Source organism: Hetaerina americana, unplaced genomic scaffold (genome assembly GCF_022747635.1).
Source record: "Hetaerina americana unplaced genomic scaffold, ioHetAmer1.1.p SCAF_10, whole genome shotgun sequence".
Taxonomy (NCBI): Eukaryota; Metazoa; Arthropoda; class Insecta; order Odonata; family Calopterygidae; genus Hetaerina; species Hetaerina americana.
In genome coordinates, this window is record NW_027286070.1 from 62,487,858 (window position 1) to 62,508,580 (window position 20,723).

Here is a 20,723-nt window from a genome sequence, read left to right on the forward strand (position 1 = left end):
TCCTAGTTGAGAGATAGTTGAGGTCATTAATTATTGGAATCCCATTATAGTGCACAAAGAAGAATCAAATAATTTTGCGTCGTCACAAGATAGAAGTTTTAATGTCGAATAGTTTCGCTACAATCTGGCGAATCTATTACTTGTGCACTATGATTTCCTATATTATTTATTTCTGTAGTGAGTTATTTTAGGGAAAAATTTCATTTTAATCCGAAGATTGACTGACCTCATCACTCCATTCTTTCCATTGCTGTACAGCCATCGTACGCCATGGTAGCTCTTCCAAGTCATATCCCTTTTTATTGGTCTACGCTTTCTACTAATTTTTCGCATCAATGCCGTCTGATTGAAACTTCCCGTGCACCTTCCTTTCCAGTGTGATCCTAATAAATTTCATTCTGCCAAAATACTTCAAGGATCCATCTGAAACTTTATTCTCGCATTCGTAGTATTACATGTCGCTTTTACCTTTTGTATGCTCACACGTTTCTCATTTTATCTTTGGATGATCAAGTGATTTTACCGATGAAAGATTATGTCTAGAGTATCCCGTAGCACCGAGCGCATTTGCGCGCTGCTCATGTCTATTTCCTACGGCCGGAAAAGTGTTTTGGGTCCTGGGCTGGGCTTTTTGGGCGGCAGGTGTGAAGCAAGCGCATCCATTCAAGGAAGCTTTATGTGTAGGCGGTTTGAAAATGCGAGAGGGAGGCCGCGCAAGGGGCAACCTGGGGTGGGTGTGGAGGAGGAGGGGGGGCGGTGACCAGGAGGGAGTGGATGGGGGCCTTTCCGCTGCCAAGGGAGAGAGGGGGCGCTGGATGGTTGCAGGCCGCGCGAAGACGGAGTGACTTTATGATGGAAGCTTCGGGGGTAATGACGTTAAAGCCTTACAGGGCGAAAATTGTGCCTTGTAATTATTGAGTTAACCGGGCCATTCCGTTGGTACTGCGAGCGGGTTGTGGAGGAGGGAACTTTAGGTCGGGCGCGGGGGAGGGGGGGTAGTCAAGGGGAAGCAGAAAGGGGGTACGCGGGGAGTCGGAGGTTGAAAGGTGCACGTTTAGGGTGGGTGAGTTGGGGGGAGTAGGAGGAAATGGAAGCTGTATTGGCGCCAGAGAGTGTAAATAAGTGAGAAGAGAAAGACGAAGAGACGGAGAGAAATGGTGACATGGGTAAGGAAGGGTTATGGGTAACGAATGGAGAAAGTGGATGGTGGCCACTCCGAAGATAGAAACATTTCCCCACACCCTCGAGCAAGAAACGCGGTCACTGCCAAGCACGATTATTTTACTGTCTCTTTAGTTTGCCCAATTCAATCCATGCACAGGAGCGCCATTTTAGTTATTTGTGAGGAGGCGTGCTGGAAGGAACTATTAAAGATTGTGCAATAATTGAAAAGGTTTGATGTTCATATTTAAACATATTTAACCATCCAATTTGGATGTTTGATAGGAGAAAAATATTAATTTGCAGAAGGTTGGGAAAAAATATCGCTTCACAGAAGCAAATAAATAGAAATCGGTATTGATGACATAATTGTGAAGGGTGAAATTGAATGAATGTGGAAAATAGTGGCCATAAATGAAAACGCACAAATTTTGATCACGATTGGTAATTTTTCCTGCATTTCTCCTCAAATCGATGTACTTGAACGCCGTTTCGTATTAAATAAATTCATTCAAACCTTTGCTGATTGTAGTATGAGATTAAGTATTAAAAAGAAGCTAACTCCATGTTTGAATTAAGATAATCATTGATTTGATACTTTTAGTTTAGGTGGCTATGGTGCAGAGGTACGAGAAAAGTGAAACGTAACATCGCAAAACAAGGGCGAAAACTTTAAGAAACTATATATTTTCTTTTCATTAATTTTGGCGGCAATATTTAATCCTAAATGGATTTGGATGGTCATTTGAGCAGAATTGTGGTTTCTTTTCAGAAATTACTCGACTTGTTACGAATACCGACTCTTTATCGGTGAATATTACCATGCCCGAAGTAATTTTAAGAAACTCATTTAAAAATGGTAATTCAATTTTATATTGGAAAGCATTACATCCAGACGCTTAACAAGCAGTCTTCTGTAATATCTTAGTTGTAATTGAAAGTGAGCCAATAGTTGCGTCACTGCTTTTTGGCGAAGAAACGAAGTCTCTATAACTTTTCAGTTCGAATATAGCGCCTTGTTGAGAAACGCCAGTGGTAATGCCATGTGACTGCGGCAGAAACTGGCTCTAAATCAAGGACAAATTTTAAGCTGCGTCCAGACTCGTTAGCCATCAGGGAGTATTTCAATGCAACAATTTCAGAGTGTAAAAATCATTCGCCTTGATGATTTTTACACTCTGAAATTGTTGCATTGAAATGCACATTAGTGGATGACTCCGTTAAAAGTTACTGTTGCGGCATCTCCCGCAGTTTCTTTGGAAATTAGGGAGCATGTTTTTAGGTGCCCATAAGTTAGGCGCCTAATTAAAAGGCAGCTTGAGTTTGGACGCCCTACGCAGTAATACTGACATCTATGTGACTAAGAATAAAGAATAAACAAATGCCAGAAGGTAAATATTTTGATATTTGAGATAGCTCGGCAACTACTTGGGTGTAGTTGTAAAACCACGTAATTGTTTGTGCGTAATTTTGAGTTCACTTAACAATTCATTCGGCAGCCTCCTATCAAAGTTTCCCATTTACGAGGGTCATCCGGAAAGTAGTACCCGTTCGTGCCGCATGAAGTGCTGACGACGCGAGTAGCCGCTGGACGAGGTCAGATAGCTTCAGTGGCTTGTCTGCCTTCTCTGAGCCAAGTTGCGTGACGCTAGCATTGCCTGTGTTGTTTCTGTGATTGTTTACAATGTTTAAAAAAATTGAGAACGCCGCCAGTTGTGAAGTGAGGGCAGTGATTAAATTCCTCAATGCAAGAAACGTTCGCCCATGTGATATTCATCGCCAATTAAAGGAGGTGTATGGAGACAATGTAATGGACGAGTCGTCTGTTCGGCGGTGGTGTCGCAACTTCAACATGGGGAGGGGGAACACACACGACGATGAGCGTTCGGAGAGACCGTCTGTCATTACAGACCAACTGGTGAGCTCAGTTGACGAATTCGTGAGGAACGATCGGCGCGTCACAATTGATGACATCTGTGAGCATTTTCCCAATGTTTCTCGAACAATTGTTCATGAAATTGTTAAACACCATCTGCATTATGCAAAAATTTGTGCAAGATGGGTCCCTCGCGTATCTCAATGAGCTGGCGGCGAAGGACTATGCAGCAGGAATACAGAAACTTGTCACACGTTATGACAAATGCCTTAATTTGCTTGGAGATTATGTTGAGAAGTAGTTTAAAGTATCCTCTTTCAAATAAAATTTTTTATGTTTGTTAATATTTACTTTTGTGTCTTTATTTCACGAACGGGTACTACTTTCCGGATGACCCTCGTATTTCTTTTACTGTAGTAACTTGGGCGATTTTCGGTACTAGTTTCGTATTCATTTTTTCTGTTTGGTCTATATTCCACTATAAAGTACCTGTTTTTCATAATTTCAAAATAAATTTGCTTTAATTATTAGGTCAGGTGGTAGTACATTTCAATATTTTTCCACTTTTTATCTTATTTCATGTTATTTTACACCACCGTAATTTTTCGATAATTAATCCTTGTTAGTAATTGTTTGAAGATATATGTGTATAATTCTTTACATCTATGATTAATTATCTTGCTAAATTCTTCATGTTTTTAATTTAAGCTCGGTATCAATTTACCCTACAATTAGTCTTTGTCGGCTCTTTTTCATTTTTGTAAGTTTTTATCCAGTTTGAACCCTATTACCCTGTTATAATCATGCTATATTTTTACTAAGGGCATTACTAGATGCCTAATTTCTCCAAACAGTATTACGTTTGGAAATTATGTTCCGTGATGCATATATACCAAAACAAAGTTTAATAAGCACACAAACGAGACATGGATGACAAAGACGACGTTCTTAGCCATTAAATGAAGCACCAAACAAAGAAATATATTCTTACCTCCGCATTTCAAATATCTGTATCCAATAACTTGATAAAATAAAGTTATTACTATAATTAAAGTATATTCATGTAGGAGATGTCAACTTTCTCTTGCCTAGGGAAAACTCCGCCTTCACACAACTCGCGTCAATAAAGGCTTCGTTTTTTCAAGGAGTAAAATTGCAAGAAGAAGAAATGACCAATGTTATTGTGACTAGCATACATAATACACTCCCGCCATGACGATTATTCTTCTGCTAGCTGTCTTGCTTCTAGCTCTTGGTATTATGGGGTTGCTATATGGTGTATTTAGGATAAAATTCTTGTGGGGCCTTAATCCGGGGGTCGACACAGGTGCCTAAATTTGAGTCCTCTCGCTGAACAACGAGTTTGGACACCCTTCAAGATGCGACCACCCATTAACCGAGCAATTTAGCCGCCTAATCGACGATTCTGAAGACAGCCTTTAGACGAAAACGCGAAATATTTTGAGTTTTTCTTGACGACCACAATACTCGAAATCACGAGGAAAAGGCACTGACAAGGTCAAAGCGTGGGAAATCAACCGACCGAGAGGTAGCTCAAGGCTGCTTGAAGGTGACTGAATGATGGAAGCGGGAGTCAAATAAAATCGGTGTCGAATCAAAACGTGACGGGTGTTTAGAAGGGAAGAGATAAAAGAAGAGAGTAAAGATAATTGAATCATGGCAAAATATTTCCGCGATAATTCCTCAACGACGAAAGAAAGACATCATATTGAAAACAATAACAATTACTCCCTTACCATTGAGGTTTCCTTAGACGGCATTCGTCTTCAAAGAAGTATTTATTAACATTTTCTATTTTTCTTGCGCTTTGAGCTTTATGCCGAGCCTGCAAGCGCCTTGCTTCGAGCCAGACTCGGGGCTCAAGCGGAGACAGATAAAAAAAGAAAGCCGTGAGTACGGAAGTAAGCTGTGTGATTCCTGCTATGTATGAACGAAATTTGTCTGCAAGTATTGAGCGTTTATGTACGAGGAAGTTATAAGCACAAAGAATACCGAGAGAGCTACATTTTGAAATAAAATTTATGTCTGCAGGAAAACTTCGGCTCTCCCTAACCACTTATCATATGAGGGCTTTTGCCTAGTAAAGTTATCAATTTTGCTTTCGCTTTTTAAATAAATTTAGATTTCATTCTATTCTAATGGACTACTAGTATCTTGTGGTCAAAGGAAAGTAATTTCTGCCACTTTTTGAACTTTCGTCACGTTTGTCACGCTCGTCACGGTGATGAAATCCGCATAGAATGCCCTCATATCAATGGGTGCCAAGAGTGGTTTCGGTCCAGATGGGAGTACTAATTTGAGATTCAAATAGTACTACACCATTTTTTCCAATTAGAAGGCTCAATGTGTGGAAATTACTAGAACTTGTATGCTAACTTAGTTTTAAGAAATGGAACCCTGATATTTGTTGAATGGTTTGAATGGACTCATCTGGAGTCTCTGTGTGTCTCCCCATCCATTAATAAACACTGTGCATCAGTAATTTCTCTGATTGCACACCTGACCCACGAACCTGAAAAAAAACTTGCCAAAGATAAATACTTCTCCTATCTAGTTAGCCTTCGTTGTCCTTTTAAATGGATGCACTCTATGCATAGCGGCAAATGAATGAAATCTAGAGTTCAGGAGTCTTATTCGGAGCGGACACTGAAAACATTTCATGCGCTACTATGGCCTCCTGCATCAGTTCCTTGAAACATACCGTTGTATTCTACCCAGTGATCGTTTCATAGCAAATATGGACAGTCGGTGAATGTTAATTCGAATCATTAAGTTTTTACGAAAATATAACTCATTCTTTGCCAGGGAATGAAACATTTTCTTCCCGAAGTATGCTAATATATGTCAGCAGTGCCCTTTCCTCTTATTTATCGCATTTATGATTCTCTATCGATTTGAATAATTGGCCAGGGTGGGTGTGGTAAGAAATGATAATTTCTCTTAAGAGATGGGGCTGCCGCGTATCCATCCGTCTGCTGATGATTGGTTTGGAATGAATTTGGACTCAAAGACGGAAAAGACCAAGGTTGATCCACTGACTCCAATAACTCAATGGAAATTCTGAATGTCAGGCTCCTTACTTCAGCTGCCCGCAACATGTAATCAAAAAGGAAATAATCGGATGTAACCACAGTTCACTCAGAATATAATGATTCCCATTCTCTCTCTGTTATGGATAATGTAAAGATTCATACCCTGAATATTACATTACCATAAAATGTGTCTGAATGTAAATTTGATGGACTGCTTGACCCAACAGCTTTTTCATTTGTATTTTTTTTAAGTTTTTAGCTACTCGTGCACCCGGAGCGAAGTGAATAATATTTAGTCATAATTTTATCGCTAACGTCAACTCTTGATGGTTTATTTTCGTCCATTGATATTTGCTGACGCAAATCGTCCTTAGATGGTGGAAATGACTACCGAAAATCCATAGGCATATCCACACCAAGAGAATATTGTTTCTTATTTCCAGTAAATGAATAAAACCGAAAAGACGCGTCTTGGTTTTGCTATAAAAATGAATGTGTTCTGATTACTTTCCAGATAAGGCTAGGGGCAGTATTATTTTTTCAATAGACCTATTAATATTAGAATTGAGAAAAACTAACAATAGTTTGTGTTTACTACTCCATTATTATATTAAAATGCATACGAATCGATGGGTGTTAGAAGATAGATTTGAAAAGTGTTATATGATAAATGGAAAAAAGCCTGAGTTACGTTTCATTTTAACCCAATTATGTGCTACGATAATTTCCTGTGATAAGTTCACAGTACCGTAGTAGTTGCCTTAAAATAACTTTGTAAGAATACTTACAAATTTACTGTTTTACTGGTAATTTCCAATGTTATATACGTATTACATCTATAAGGCACATACCTATGTTTGTTCTCTCCAGAGACTTGTAATTAGTCACTCCAATTCAAATTCTGTGCAAAAGGTTGGTGCTAGGTAACCCTATTCATCCAATCCAATCGGAAATTTTGAAATTATTTTATGTTTGAAATCATTTTATATTTTGAAATTTAACTGAGCGGTTAATAAAGAAAGATATTTGATGCAATAAGGATATTTGTGGGTGCATGTGCATGTTAGTTTGTCGTTTGAGTGTTTGCATATGTGCGGGGTTTGGGTGTTCTTGCATGAATGTACTATATGCTATATTTTTCTTGTGGATAGTATAAATTTGTGGCTTTTGCATGTGGTTTCTTTTTCTTTCCTAATTACGGGTGGTGTCGTAACACCCCCCGCCACACGCCATAAAAGCGGCTTGCGGGGTATTGAGTTGATGTAGAAGTAAAGCAAAAAACAGTCTTTAACTTATTGCATAACTTTCTAATAAATAATTTGAAATTTGCTGTATTTTGATTTAAATGGGAGGTTTTACAATCCGTTAGATTTACCTGAATATTTTATGCCTTTTCATTATTATATCTTAGTTACATGGCTTTGCACAAAAATAATTCGCTGATATTTACGCACCAATGCAGCAGAAGAAAGTAGAAGACGATATGGTATTTTTTGTAGGAAATTAACAATATTAAAATAATCTAAAAACATTTTTTTGTTTTGTTTTTTTTATAACATTGTACAGGTTGGGTTTTTAAAAATAATTTTGAAACCTTGATTATAAGTTTCTAATTATTTATTTATTTCTACTGATACAAGGCACACATACACACAAATACAAAAATACTGTTGGAAAGCGGCTTGAAAAAAATAATTAAAATGGAAATATTCTAATGTTTTGTGACACGATTCTTTTAATCCAAAACTTAATTCTCACGACAACAAATATTCACAGAAAATACTTCAAATCAAACCTTGTTTTGGAAATCCACACAGAAAAATATATTGATTTTTGCGCTGACTAAATCTGTGAAAAACAAACCTTTTTAACATTAAAGAAAACGGCGACAGGAATGAAAATTTCCATAAATAACTATTGGGAAATGAAACTCGTGGAAACACATCTATGATCTTGTACATATGAAAGTCATCAATAACCGTGAAACATACCTCTTGATTGTGGTAATGAGATTCTATGCCATGAAAAGACTCACTAATGGAGAAATCGTCCGAATCATCTTCTTGACTTCGCGTCACCGAGAATGTGTGCTGAATAAATTATTTTTGCAAATTTAAAATTTGATGAATATGGCTGCCATTATTCCACCAATCAATGGAAAATATGGCGTTATTTGAAATACACAACGTAGCATATGTTTTGGATAACTCATGGAATTCAATGGATGGACACGAAGGAATTGACCTCGGACGATTTCACCTACGAGAGAACATAGAACATTCACACTTAAAACATTTCGCTGCTAAGTATGCTAAAACTTTACAAATACAAATAATTTGAATTATTTAATAACGACAACCATTATTCATAATATTTTATTACACATTTTTCGTATATTCTGTCGCTATAGTTTTATAGATTTCTTTATAACTATCTAAATAAAAAATTGGGCACAATGCTGTATATAATTCCTTCAAAAAACCCTACTCATACATTGAAACAGGCGGGGTATTTTGAAACTGATTGTGGCATTACAACTTTGTTCAAAAATTCATTCGACGAATTATTTTTTAAACTTTCCGCGCCTCTTTATACGAAGCTTTAAGAATAAACTCCCAGACACAAAATCGGCAAGAAATTCTTTTGATATGCGGGAAGTAACTGATTTTCGTTTCCTCGAGCTCTAAAAATTTATTTCCCAAAGTGCACAAAATCCTATTTCCAAGACGACGGGTGATACGTGTCCGGTTTGACTTTTTATTACGTATGATTTACTCGGTGATGATTCACTAATGACAACCCCTTTGCCAAGTTGTCCCTTTTTTGTCGCGGATGTCGTCTATGGTTTAGTCGGAAATTAAAGAGTGACTTTTCAGCGTTGTTGGAATCGCCTCTCACGAAGCGCCCTCACAACTCTTTCGAAGACTAGTTGAAGTATTTTTTTTGTCACTTCTTACTCCTTTATCTTACCAAAAATTGTCATTTTGTACATATGCAAAGACTCATTCTTTTATTTAAAATGTAGTTTGCCAATCTTACCCCATCAAATAAAAACGCATTCTAATAAACAGTAAACAGATGTGTATACTATGTATAGTATTTTATATAACGCTTCAATTTGCTACATTAAAGTTAACAATATCCTTCGAGATGAAGGTTAAGAAAATCTTTCTTACTTGACTGACTGACTCAATTCATAACCATTGTCTGCGATCTGTTTGTATGGGCTCCACACTGAATTGTGTACTTACCCAGGATCGTATATTAATGACTTAAAATTGTCAAAGAACGCAATATGTTAAAACTTTAACGCCATTTAACTTTACGCCTCCTTGTAAACCTATACACAAAATCCATTCGGCATTTAGGTGGCAAAACATACGATGGATTTATAATAATTTTACGGTCGTTTAACCAATTATGGACCGTTAATTTCTGAAGACTGATTAGGATGGGAGGGTTAATGCAATATTAAATTTCATAGGGAATGGATTATTACTCAACAAAATACCTATTCTCTCGGACTTAAGTATCCTTTACATTCTCGAGAAGTACTTGGTTACGTCATCGGTAGAAACAATTTGCGCTCTCCACACGCACGCATGTACCCTCCCAGACACGCACACAAACACACTAAACAAATACACACGCACGCTCACGCTAGTAAAAGTCGCGCGCCTCCTGGCAGCAGGATTTCGAATTAAAAGTGTCCTTAGTGGAAAAAAATGTTCATCTGTGCCACTTTCCGTAACTTCGAAAGGAGAAGCCTGAGCGGAGAAACGGCCGCAGCCGAGAATGCCGTGGGATTGTGTCCCTCGCGGTCAGAAGAACCAAATCTGCACACGGCGAGGACGTCGCTGGGACAGAGGGCGAGATCAACCGTGGAAAAAGGGGAGAGAGAGCTTGGAAGCTTTCTACTTTAACATTCCCGTCCGTGGCCCTAAGGCCCGCGAGATTTTCGTAGCGAGCCTCTTTGTCCTTCAGCGGATCAAAAAATATCAACTCGCACCAACGACGCACGGCCTCGACACACTCTTCTTTCTTCAGCATCTCGACAAGTCTCTTACGTTTCGGCGCACAGCTTACATGTCTGTATATACATCTATTCATACGCTTCAAGTGCCTTAGTCTTCGTTTTCCGCAGCCGTGATCTTCCTCTCTCACCGCCATCCTCGTATTCCAGGGTTTAACTTCGGGGAAGAAGCAACGTGACTCTCCTTCCGTTTCGTGCTTCTCTTAATTGGTCCTCACTCGCGAATTCATGCATACAAACTTAGCGGCTGCATAACACACACTTTAAGTCGCACTTGTGAACAGAACAGAGTTCTTGTAGTAGCCGCCCCGGGACTCTGCAAGTAAAGGAAAAATAACAGGATTACTAGGACAGTTAATAAGGATTATTACAAATACAATGCTTATTGTTATGGCACATTATTATAACTGAATCAATGAGGATAAGTTTTCGACCGGGAAATATGAGTTATCTACATATAAATTTAAATTTAACACTACTCAATAGTTCAACAAGGGAGAATAAATAAAATACAAACAAGGCACTTAAAAAATAAATGGGATCGGTTTAGGAATTTCAGAGCAGGTCAAATACTTGGTTGTTATTCTGACATCAAACCTTTCATGGCGTACGCACATGAGAAGAATATGCAGGTTGGCCTAAAAGATGGTGGGCCTCATTGGACGGGTATTAGAAAAATGTAATGAAGAAGAAAGTGCAAGCTAGACCTCATTTAGAGGGCCAGGAAAAATTCGCAAGGTATGTTAAAAGGTGTTACGATAAGCGAGTAAGCGTCACGGGTATGATGGAGGATTTCAGGATCGAAGCTTCTTCATTCTCGAGGAAAGCCGACTTTTAGAAAGGTAAAGGGCACAAACGTTTTCTTGCAACACAGAAGGAATCATTATGGCAGTAAATTATGCTTGTAGATTTGATCACCGGGATGAAGTGAGAGAAAAAGACACCGTCACCAACAGATTCAAGTACTAGTTCTTCCCTCGCACGGTGCGCAAGCATAACAAAAGACAACTGGTTGTCACTGAGTTTTTGACCAAAAACAGCACACCCTTGATTTCCCAGCCACCCTAATATCCGGATCTTGCTCCAACGGACTTTTCACTATTTCCTAAGTTCAAATCCATCTTGAAAGGACACTGAATTGAAGCTATTGAAGACATCCAATAAAATTTTACCGCACACTCAAAGGCTATCCCGAAAGAAACGTTCCAAAGTTCCCAAAGTTTATTCCAGCATTCGAAAGCAATGCAAAATTGCGGGAGCGTTGTGTTGGCAGCCAAGGACTGTGTTTTGAAGACGATAAGCGTGATTAAATGGTAACTAATAAAAATCAATAAAATAAAGTATTTATTTAAATAATCTCATCTTTTTTTTAAGACCGTGTAATAGAAGCGTAAAAATAAGGGAAAAGATATGGATGTCCACATCAAAGGAACGTCTGGGTGACGTTTCTTTGATGTGGACATTCATATCTTTTCTCTTATTTCTGAGTTTTCATTGCAAGTTTTATGCACTTATAAATATCTACCAACCTGCTTTTTACGATTTACCTCTTCTGCACTAATATAAAGCATACATTTATACATATTTTCATAAATGCTGATGTTGAATTCAACCAAATGTCAAGAATAACTACGTGGTAGGCACTGCGATGCAGATATACGAGAATAGGCAGCAAAAGTGTATTACTGGACATCTCCATTACTTAGATCTATTACTCAACATGCTGTAAGCCTAATAGCATTTGAGGTCACGCCTACCCTTGCCCCCATACAACCCTCAGAAAGGTAAATTAGATCCTTACTTCAGTGCCCAACTTGCATTTTCTAATATTTTCACAGAATTAAAAGTGGCCAGGGGCTTCCAGTGACTAGACATCATATAAATATGCCCCTAGATATCATAAAAACGCCTCCCCAGATAGCATTATCCTCTCCAGGTCAGTGGAGAAAATAAAGAGGCTCACGTAAAAAAAACATCTCACGAACGTTTGCGCTTACCAAAGAAACATAATTCTGCACTTAAGTCTCCATTTGAGAAATGTGAGAGAACTCACATTTTCTTCATCGGATACTGACAATCTTCCACGCCATTGCGTGACGTAAAATCGTTTTATTTGTCGGGAATGTCGTGAAAAGGAGAATACGTATCTGAATGAATTCCTGTTTTTTCAAAAATGAGGGAACAGGATGCCGAGTACCTCGTCAAAATATTTTTCACCCCCGTAAAACTTCTAGTCTCTATGTATTCCCTTCCGCCAAACTTCTTTCTCCCCACGTCATATCAACACATTCCGCCGCCACCCATCGGACAACCATCGATAATGTTCAAGCACAGTGCACGAGGGCCCCTCGTCGCGTCCCTCGCTTTTTCCACACCTCCCTCCCTCCCTCACAACCTCAACACACAAACACGCACACACAGTCCAACCACCCTTTATCATGCAATCTCTTTGTTTCACCGCCATCCCTTCATCCCCTCTTCCCATCTGTAGTAATGGCGTCGTTTTTGTAACCGATTCATCAATCACTTCGCCTCGGTCGGGGAGAAGAGGAAAAGGAAAGGAGGAGAAAAGGTGGTGGTGTGGTCGGTCGGGAGTGGAGTTGGGTAGTCCGAGGCGAGCTAGCGGCGGAAGGATGGGTTTGCGGAAAAAAACTAACCAAAAATAGGCGTCGAGATCTTCCGAGGGTGAGAAGAAAACATTTAATGCGCCGTTCTATATTGAGCTTCTCGTGTTCTCTCTAGAAGTCTACTCTTCCCTGCAATGGAATTTTATATTTTGCAGCAATGCTTGCGAGCATTTTCCTGACTGTTGTTAACTTGAAGCGTTATTCCAAGGACGATGCCCCATGCCGAAAAATAAGAAAAAATAAGATAATAAAAAGAATCAACCATTGAATGGCATAGATAAAACTGGCGAAGATCATTTAAAATAAAATTATATTTTCTAGTATGAGCATTTGAGATGAATGCGTTATGTACATTTGTATTTAAAATGTCTAAATTGATTTAAAAATTTTACCTGAGTGCGCGGAAGTTGATACCTTCACGAAATTATTACAATTCGTTTCATTTCCTTTGAAATAACGGGAATTATTCTGGATACTCTCGACTTAAGTCTTAGCGTAAGGATATTTCCACACTGGGAGACTTAAATGGCTGGATGTTTCGCATTAGTGTACGTGTGTATCAAGGGTGGTTCCTCCATCGCCCTCTCCACGAAGTGACAATGCCATTTCCGTACTTGAAGCCACTCCCTACGCTCATCCCCTACAGCTTATGACTTCAAGGCGTCTCCACCATAGATTCTCCCCATTCGATTTCCTCTCCTCCCAGAGGAAACCACTTCGTTCCTCGCCCATTTGGACGTCACCATCCCCGCCCTCGCATACAAATGCCTCCCCACTCGCCTCGTTACGTAGTCGATCTCGTTCCCGAAACCCTGCTTCCTCGCCTTGGGACCCCCTTCCTTGCCACTTTCTCACCCACAATCAATCACTCCGGAACTCAAAAATCGCGCCTTGCCTTTGATGGCAAACTGTCCTAATTTAATATCGAAACGACCGATCGTCCATTGCTATCCCCCTCTTCTCTACTCCCCTTATCTCATTCTCACCCGCTACCTCCTCTTTTTCTTCTCGAGTGTAAGGTGAGCTCTGACCATTCTCGAAAGTGTGGTAACATTCGAAAAAAAAACATCCTGACTAGCAAAAAATTTACAATACCACCCGAAATTTGAGTCGCTATGTCCGCATGCACAATGAATGGATTTAAGTACACAATTATGCTCCGTGAAGGAATATTAGTTACTATTCATAAATGACAAGTACACTTCACTTTTTAAAATGTATGCAACTCTGGTGATATATGTTGTTTGTTATTAATGATGGTAATTTGGTGGAAATTCTATGAATAAAAATTTAATTTTAATTAGCAAATGGCCCCATCAACCATAATCAAATAATGTTCTTACGAATACACAACATTTACACAAACAATATTTGCCTTGACGATAGCTTGTAATAGTTTTTAATGCTGAATCATTAATCAGCAGTCACAATTTACAAAAAATTCTTCTTTTCACTAAATTGATCGTCAACGGAATACTGATTATATTATGTAATTACAACTCCCGTTAATGCTAAAAAGACTATCTGAAACCTTGGATTCCCCGTAGAAAATGAGCTGTGCCAAAAAAGCTCTTTGAATGCGTATTCATAATGTGTTAAAGAAACCAATGTTATACTTCATGCAATTGAATACTTAAACAAATTCTAACTAAACTATCAGTCATATTTAAACGAAGTTCCGAACACAAGCTAGGAAATTGTGCGCGAAGAAAATTAAACACTTGACCACATTACATAGTATATATAGTTGAGTTGGGAAATACGAATAGTAATCGCACATTTTAGAGTAGTAAAAATGCTTTCGACGAGCAGCGCCTAGATGTTATGTTCTTTTTTTCATTTTTTACCCATGACTAAATAACATAACATGACATAAATAACGTATTACGACGATTATTCTTAATAATATTGCGCGTTTATCTTTCCTTTCTTTTTGTATTAAGATAATGCACCAGTATTGCACGATACGCGTAGTGATAGGTAAAATATCAATGTAATAATTGTTGTAGGACATGCCTCTCTCAGGATAGAGTGGGTAATAGATATTGGGCGCGTGAAACAATCGCTAATTATATTCATTATGAAAACACCGATGAAAGTACCCCTTCATTGATATTGAGTCTAATGGACCCATATTTGGTCTATAAATATTCGTACTTAAACGAATTCGGTCCTGGTTTCACGTTTTTAAATCACTAATTCAACCTTTAATTTCTTGAAAATGAAGAAAACAATGCTGGGGCCAGCAAAAATTACCCAAGGCTCTCCATTTCTGTAATTCATTCCATGCTGTCTTTAGTTGAATCATAGTTTCATTTTTAGATTTAAGTATTACCGTAGAGAAATGATTATCAGTAAAAAAGTGCCTATCGCCTTCCTTTATTTTGAATGGTTCTCGATTAATACTTTAAAATGCATTATGAATGTGCAGTGCATAGTTCAATTTAATTGGATCCAGATGCGTTGCTTCGTGCACTCACGTTCCCTCAGTTGGGCCCTGGAAATTTACCTTGGGTCAAAGTTCACTCACATAAAAACCTAAAGACGAATCACTTACTAAATATAATTCTGGAGCGGTAAATAAATTTAGCTTGTTAGCTCGACCTCCATTCGTGATCAGTATATTCCTCCGAAAAACAACTTTCTTTTTATCTCTTTTTCAGATATGAGCCTTGTTCGATATAAACTGCATTTTGTGTTATAAGCTTGCAAATTTATGAGGTAAAATTATGAGGGTCATTCAAGAAAATTATTTTACTACCACTCCGTATGGTGTTAAAGCTGAACGATAGGCCAGTTGAAGAGAAAAACCCAAGTAATTATCATTGCTGAACTTCAACCGCGCATTCGGCCGCACGTCTTGGGGAAGCATTTCACCGCGAAAAGTGGCCATTTGATGGACTAATTTATACGTTTTCCGATGGCCTATTATAAGCGAAACTCGCGAGGTCTTCCTCCGAGCGTAGCATTCGGAATTTTTTTTATTCCTGATAAATATTATTTTCTCTCTCCCAGCAGACAATTTCCTCATCGCCTTCACGGATTGGAAATAGGAAGTGTGACCTGCGCTATGACCCATTGCCTCGGAGGGGCATGTTCATTACATACCACTAGGAGGCGCTGTTATCAATTGGTACTGCCGCCCGGAGAGATCGGAAAATGATGAGTTGCCTCGAGGGGTCAAAATCGGAGCAATAAGTGACGACCTTAGCGTGGTGATTGGTGAGTTTTCAGGGCGTCGCCCTTTTCATAGTTACTCGTTTTGTTTTTCCCTAAAAAGGCGTCCGTATTGTCAGTATTTTTTTAGTGAACGCACTTCTAAGGAAGTAAATGAAATGAAGAACTATAGCGCGTGAGAGCTGGATGCAGGAAAAAGAGGGATGGCCTCCAAATGCGGTCATTTCCACATCTCACAGCCGTCCTACCATTTGGGTTACCTCGCCGACTAACCGTTTTCTAATCTACTTTCAAAACGAGCGTTTGATTCATTGAGGCACTTTTCGGAGTGGAAAAATAATTTCCAGTCCTGTAAACAAGAAGGCACACGTTGCGTGGAAACGATCGCTATGCAGTTATTTTTTTTATACAAACAGGATGTAATTCTCGCCTCACGATCCAGTCTTCACGTTTTCGCGGTTTATCATTCTTTTTCAGGCCTCACGGATCGTGAGTGTGAGATGTTCGCCGGAGGAGTAATTTGCCATTAAAAGGGTAAAATGCGAGGAATGGAAATTGATTAAACGTCGGACAAAAGGCTGCGAGAGGGGGTATTCCAACGCTTCTGTAATGATTTATATGCGTTAATATCGGGCCTGCGCGTCGCGTGAATCGGGACGTATTGACAGAATTAATAAATTGCAGTATTTGAATACTTTCCCGGAGGGAGGATATAGCTCGCGAAAATAGTGATTTTAAAAGCCTTAGTCTGCCAGAGCCTTTATCCTTGTAAAAATTCTGTTCGGCGCTCTTTTTTTTAACGAGAAACGTGAATTTATTGCGAAAAATATGAAATACATATAAGCGTTTTCCTCACATTTTAAAATAAGACATTGTATGCTTATATCAACCAAATAATAGGCTAATCGTTTTGAATTTTAATAGATATTGCATGGTTTTCGGAGAATCAATGAAAACAGAATAATTGAAATGAACACATCAATAACAATATTGATTTTGGTTTTGTAAAAAAAGCATTACATAATGGAATAAATAAAAACTAGTTGACTAATACAGAAGTTAAACCTACTCAGTCAATAGTACTAAATGCAGTAATCTTTATTTACGGTGGGTGAATATTGATTTCATCACATTTAGACATTCTCCTACATTCAGTTTTCCTATTCAACGGTGAGATTTTGTTTCTACCATTAGTGAAGCCAGGTAAATATCGGCTGATTTGAAGATTTTATGTAAGCAGTAAATTTTTGAGACTGAACGATCTGGATCAATGAAGTAGGGGAGAAATTAAGAGAGGAATCCTTCATAGGGCATTCGAGGTCATTGCAGCAAGACTCTTTTGATTTATTCCCTGTATTTGGTCCCCTGCGATTCCAAATTAGTCGATCTTATTCGAGTCGAGGGATGTTTCAACAGAATTCCAAGGAAAGTGAACACAGAAATTATTTAACGCGTTTTAATTATGTTCACTAATCTCTATTGATTTCGTTAATTAAGCACCAAGAAGGATATCGAATCGAAATGCAAAGATTGAGCTGTTCTCGTCCAGGTGCATAGTTCGGGAAAAATGGTGGTCACTTTGGATTAAATCCATCTACATCTAAACCTTCTACATCTATTAATACCCCGCAAGCCGCCGCAAGGACGTGTGGCGGGGGGTGTTAGGTCACCACCCGTAATAAATAACAATACCACATGCAAAAACAACAACATGGAAAACTACACCCACAGCGGCGCACACACTCATGCAAAAATCCCTTCAACCAACACTCACACAAAAACATAAGTATGCCATAAACCAACATACAACTGCACCCCAGGATTTAGCACGAAAGCCATCCAGCAACACGCCAGCTAGGACCCAACAAGCAAGAATACGAAGCACCACCACCATATGAACATGCAACACAAAACCCTCTCCCCCGCATGGAGATTGTGAAAGGCAGGGAATGCGACCCAACGATGCAGGTAGCAGGCAGTTCCCCCAGCGGGAAGGGACGAGGGATTGAAGGGGAGACTTAAAAAAGATGAACAGAACACTAATGAGGTCATTCGGAAACTGCGTTACTCTCCATTCTACGTGCGTTATAGTGAACTGTTTGAACGTGTAACGTATGAAATCGAACATTTTTTTCGGAAAGGGCTTATCATTTTAGTGAGAACCAAGGACTTTGGAAATGTTTACGCAGAGCCGTGGAGCTCATTGAATCGAGCGAGTGTGATGGTTTTACACCTGCCGCGATGTTTCGATTTCTGCCGAGTTTTGACCTCGCCCCGGCGCAATTACGCCGCCTTGCCTCAATTTGCCCGGACTGATTTCCCTCGCCCAACCTCCTCCTCACCTTGCAGCGGTGACTTCACTTCTCTCTCGGGCGGCGGCGGCGCGCCCTGTGGTGCCAGCTGCGACGGGGGCGGGGGCGGAGGTTGTGGCGTCTGGGACTGTTGACTGCTCTGCTGAGGCGGTTGCTGTTGCTGCTGCTGCTGTGCCGACTGCTGTTGTTGCTGCTGCTGCTGTTGTTGTTGCTGTTGCCTCGATTTCCTCTCGTTTTCCAGCTCCTGGGCCAGGGATTCTGCGACGCAAAGAAAGACAGTCGTGTGTTAAGTTCATGCTGTGTCAACGAGGATTTTGTTTGACATCGTTTTGGTGTAGTGCATGGTGGAGTCCTGAGGTATCCCTTGCGCAGTTTTCGATTAAACTGAGGAAATGAGATTTTTAAATTAATTAAAATCCGTAGATTCGAAAGATTAGGAATGTTTAGAATGAGTAATTCTGTATTATTTGGACGGATTTATCTCACCTCAAGTTTGACTACGTTCTTTTTCTGGGCTATTGTATTGAGATTTAGTAGGAATTAATTGAAACTGCTGAGTATTTCTTCCCCAATTTTGTCATCTCCGCATCTCTCAAAGCTTTCAATGTGTTTGTTTTTATACGGTGAACAAACATTTCATCTCATCTTCATATATATTTGCAGGGAAAATATTTGCCATAAAAATCAATTCTTTTGGAGTCTGAAGGAATTAAAATAGAAAAAACTATGTATTAAGCAATCTTCAATCTACAGGTATTACATTGCTGAGGCTCAAGCGGGACATAAAGATGAGAGGCATAGACTGCCTTGTAGTATTCGGGATAAATTTTGATTTAGTGGCCACCGTGAATTTTCTTGGCTTTAGGATTTGGGTGCAATAAATTTTCGATATGATTCTCTGGCGCAAACTCCGAATTGTTGTAGGGGGAATTGTTCTCTGAAAATCCTTCCAAAGGTGGCCATCTTTTACTTCATGTTTCTTAGAATATCCATAAAAATAAGTGTCCGTCACATCAAATGCCTGTATATTACTTCTGAAAAACGCTACTTTAGCATTAAGGTGATAAGAAAAAAAGCCTATGCAAGCAATTTCCAAGATGCAGTTCGATTAATTTGGAGCGTGTAATTTTATTGCTCATTATTGCCATTCAAACTCCATGGAGACCTCCCTGAAAGGTATTGTAAGATCTTGTAGTATGGACCGATATGATAAAGGAGGTGAAACGGCACAGAATGATTCGGGAACGCATGTTCATGAAGCGGTGAGAGGTGGGGAGGGAGGGACGGAGGGAGGGGGGGCTGCGGGGAGAGGTTTAAAGGGGTGGGAGAGGAGTGAGGGTGGTGGGGGTGTGGAGAGGGGAACGGCAGGCTCGAAGTGGATATCTTATTAAATTTTATTGAACGGCACTTTGTGATGGCAAGAGTTCTTCGGCCTTCAAAAGACGAGAAATCCAATTTCGTTCCATCGTTATATAATTGCTATCCTACCGAAAGCAAATGGAATATTCTGAGTTGAAGTAAGGTGGTGGGGCGGAAAGGGGCGAAAATAGGGTTTTTCGGAGGGGGAGGGAATAAGGGGGGGGGAGGGCTACCGTCCCGAGGGGTTGTGAAGGGGAGGTGTAGAGTCGCCACTGGGGCAGCAAGGGGTTATGCCAAGCAATGGAAAAAGTGCACACGGTGATAATTCACCAGCGTTCACTTACATTTGGCACCCCAGCGCATTTTGCGATTGAGGGAAGCGAAGGGTGCTTTTGGAGAAGGAAACTTTTCGAGAACTTACTTCTTTCGGGCGATCAGTCCAATGAAGCTCGGGGAAGAAGAAATGAATGGCGGTGAAAAATGCGGCCAAGTTAATTGATTTAAGGAAGTGAGCTCCCAAACAAGACAAAGGGAATGATGAGGCGGGGAGAGTGTTTTTATCGGATTATTTGGCACGATGGTCCTCCAGAAATGAGAGAAGTTAATTTTCATGGGGAATACGTGTACGCCAAAATAATTCGTTTTTAATTTTTCTCTTTTTAATTCTTAGCATGCAGCACTTTATTCCATTAGTTTGTTTTTCATTTCTTTTGCGAACACTACTGTTTTTATTGAATGTAATACATTTTATGGAAAAGCTAATCAATAATTGTATTTGCTCTAATGGATGCGACACTAAGAGACTTTTTTTACTTCGTATAATTACATACTCGACATGTTGTAATTATTCTTATTTTATGGCACTCTTATCTATTATCTACTATTTCTGGTCACGGTAAATAAGGATCAAAACGATTCTTAAAAACTAAAGAAGACCAATTGATTATTTACACATTTAGTACTGATTAAGCTGCTGTCACATCAATTTCAAGACAAGACTTCAAGTTTAAAAATAAAAATAAGGGAATTAACAAAAGTGGAAGATATCTTTGGCAGTTTCAACGCACATGTGTTGAACATACAGATGCTATATCGAACAAAATGAGAACCGGTAAATTTGAGTAA

At 39.3% G+C, this 20,723-nt stretch overlaps 1 protein-coding gene across 1 annotated transcript in view; it reads right to left on the minus strand.

Moving 5' to 3' along the window:
• Positions 1-7,731: 7,731 nt before the first annotated feature.
• dac (dachshund family transcription factor) overlaps positions 7,732-20,723 on the minus strand; it is a 648,885-nt gene continuing 635,893 nt past the window's right edge. Inside the window, exons 11-12 of the mRNA XM_071598986.1 lie at positions 18,270-18,497; positions 7,732-10,439 (exon numbers count right to left, since the gene is read on the minus strand). Coding sequence (XP_071455087.1) covers positions 10,387-10,439; positions 18,270-18,497 — 281 coding nt within the window. The 3' untranslated portion in view covers positions 7,732-10,386. The remainder of the gene's footprint in view (positions 10,440-18,269; positions 18,498-20,723) is intronic.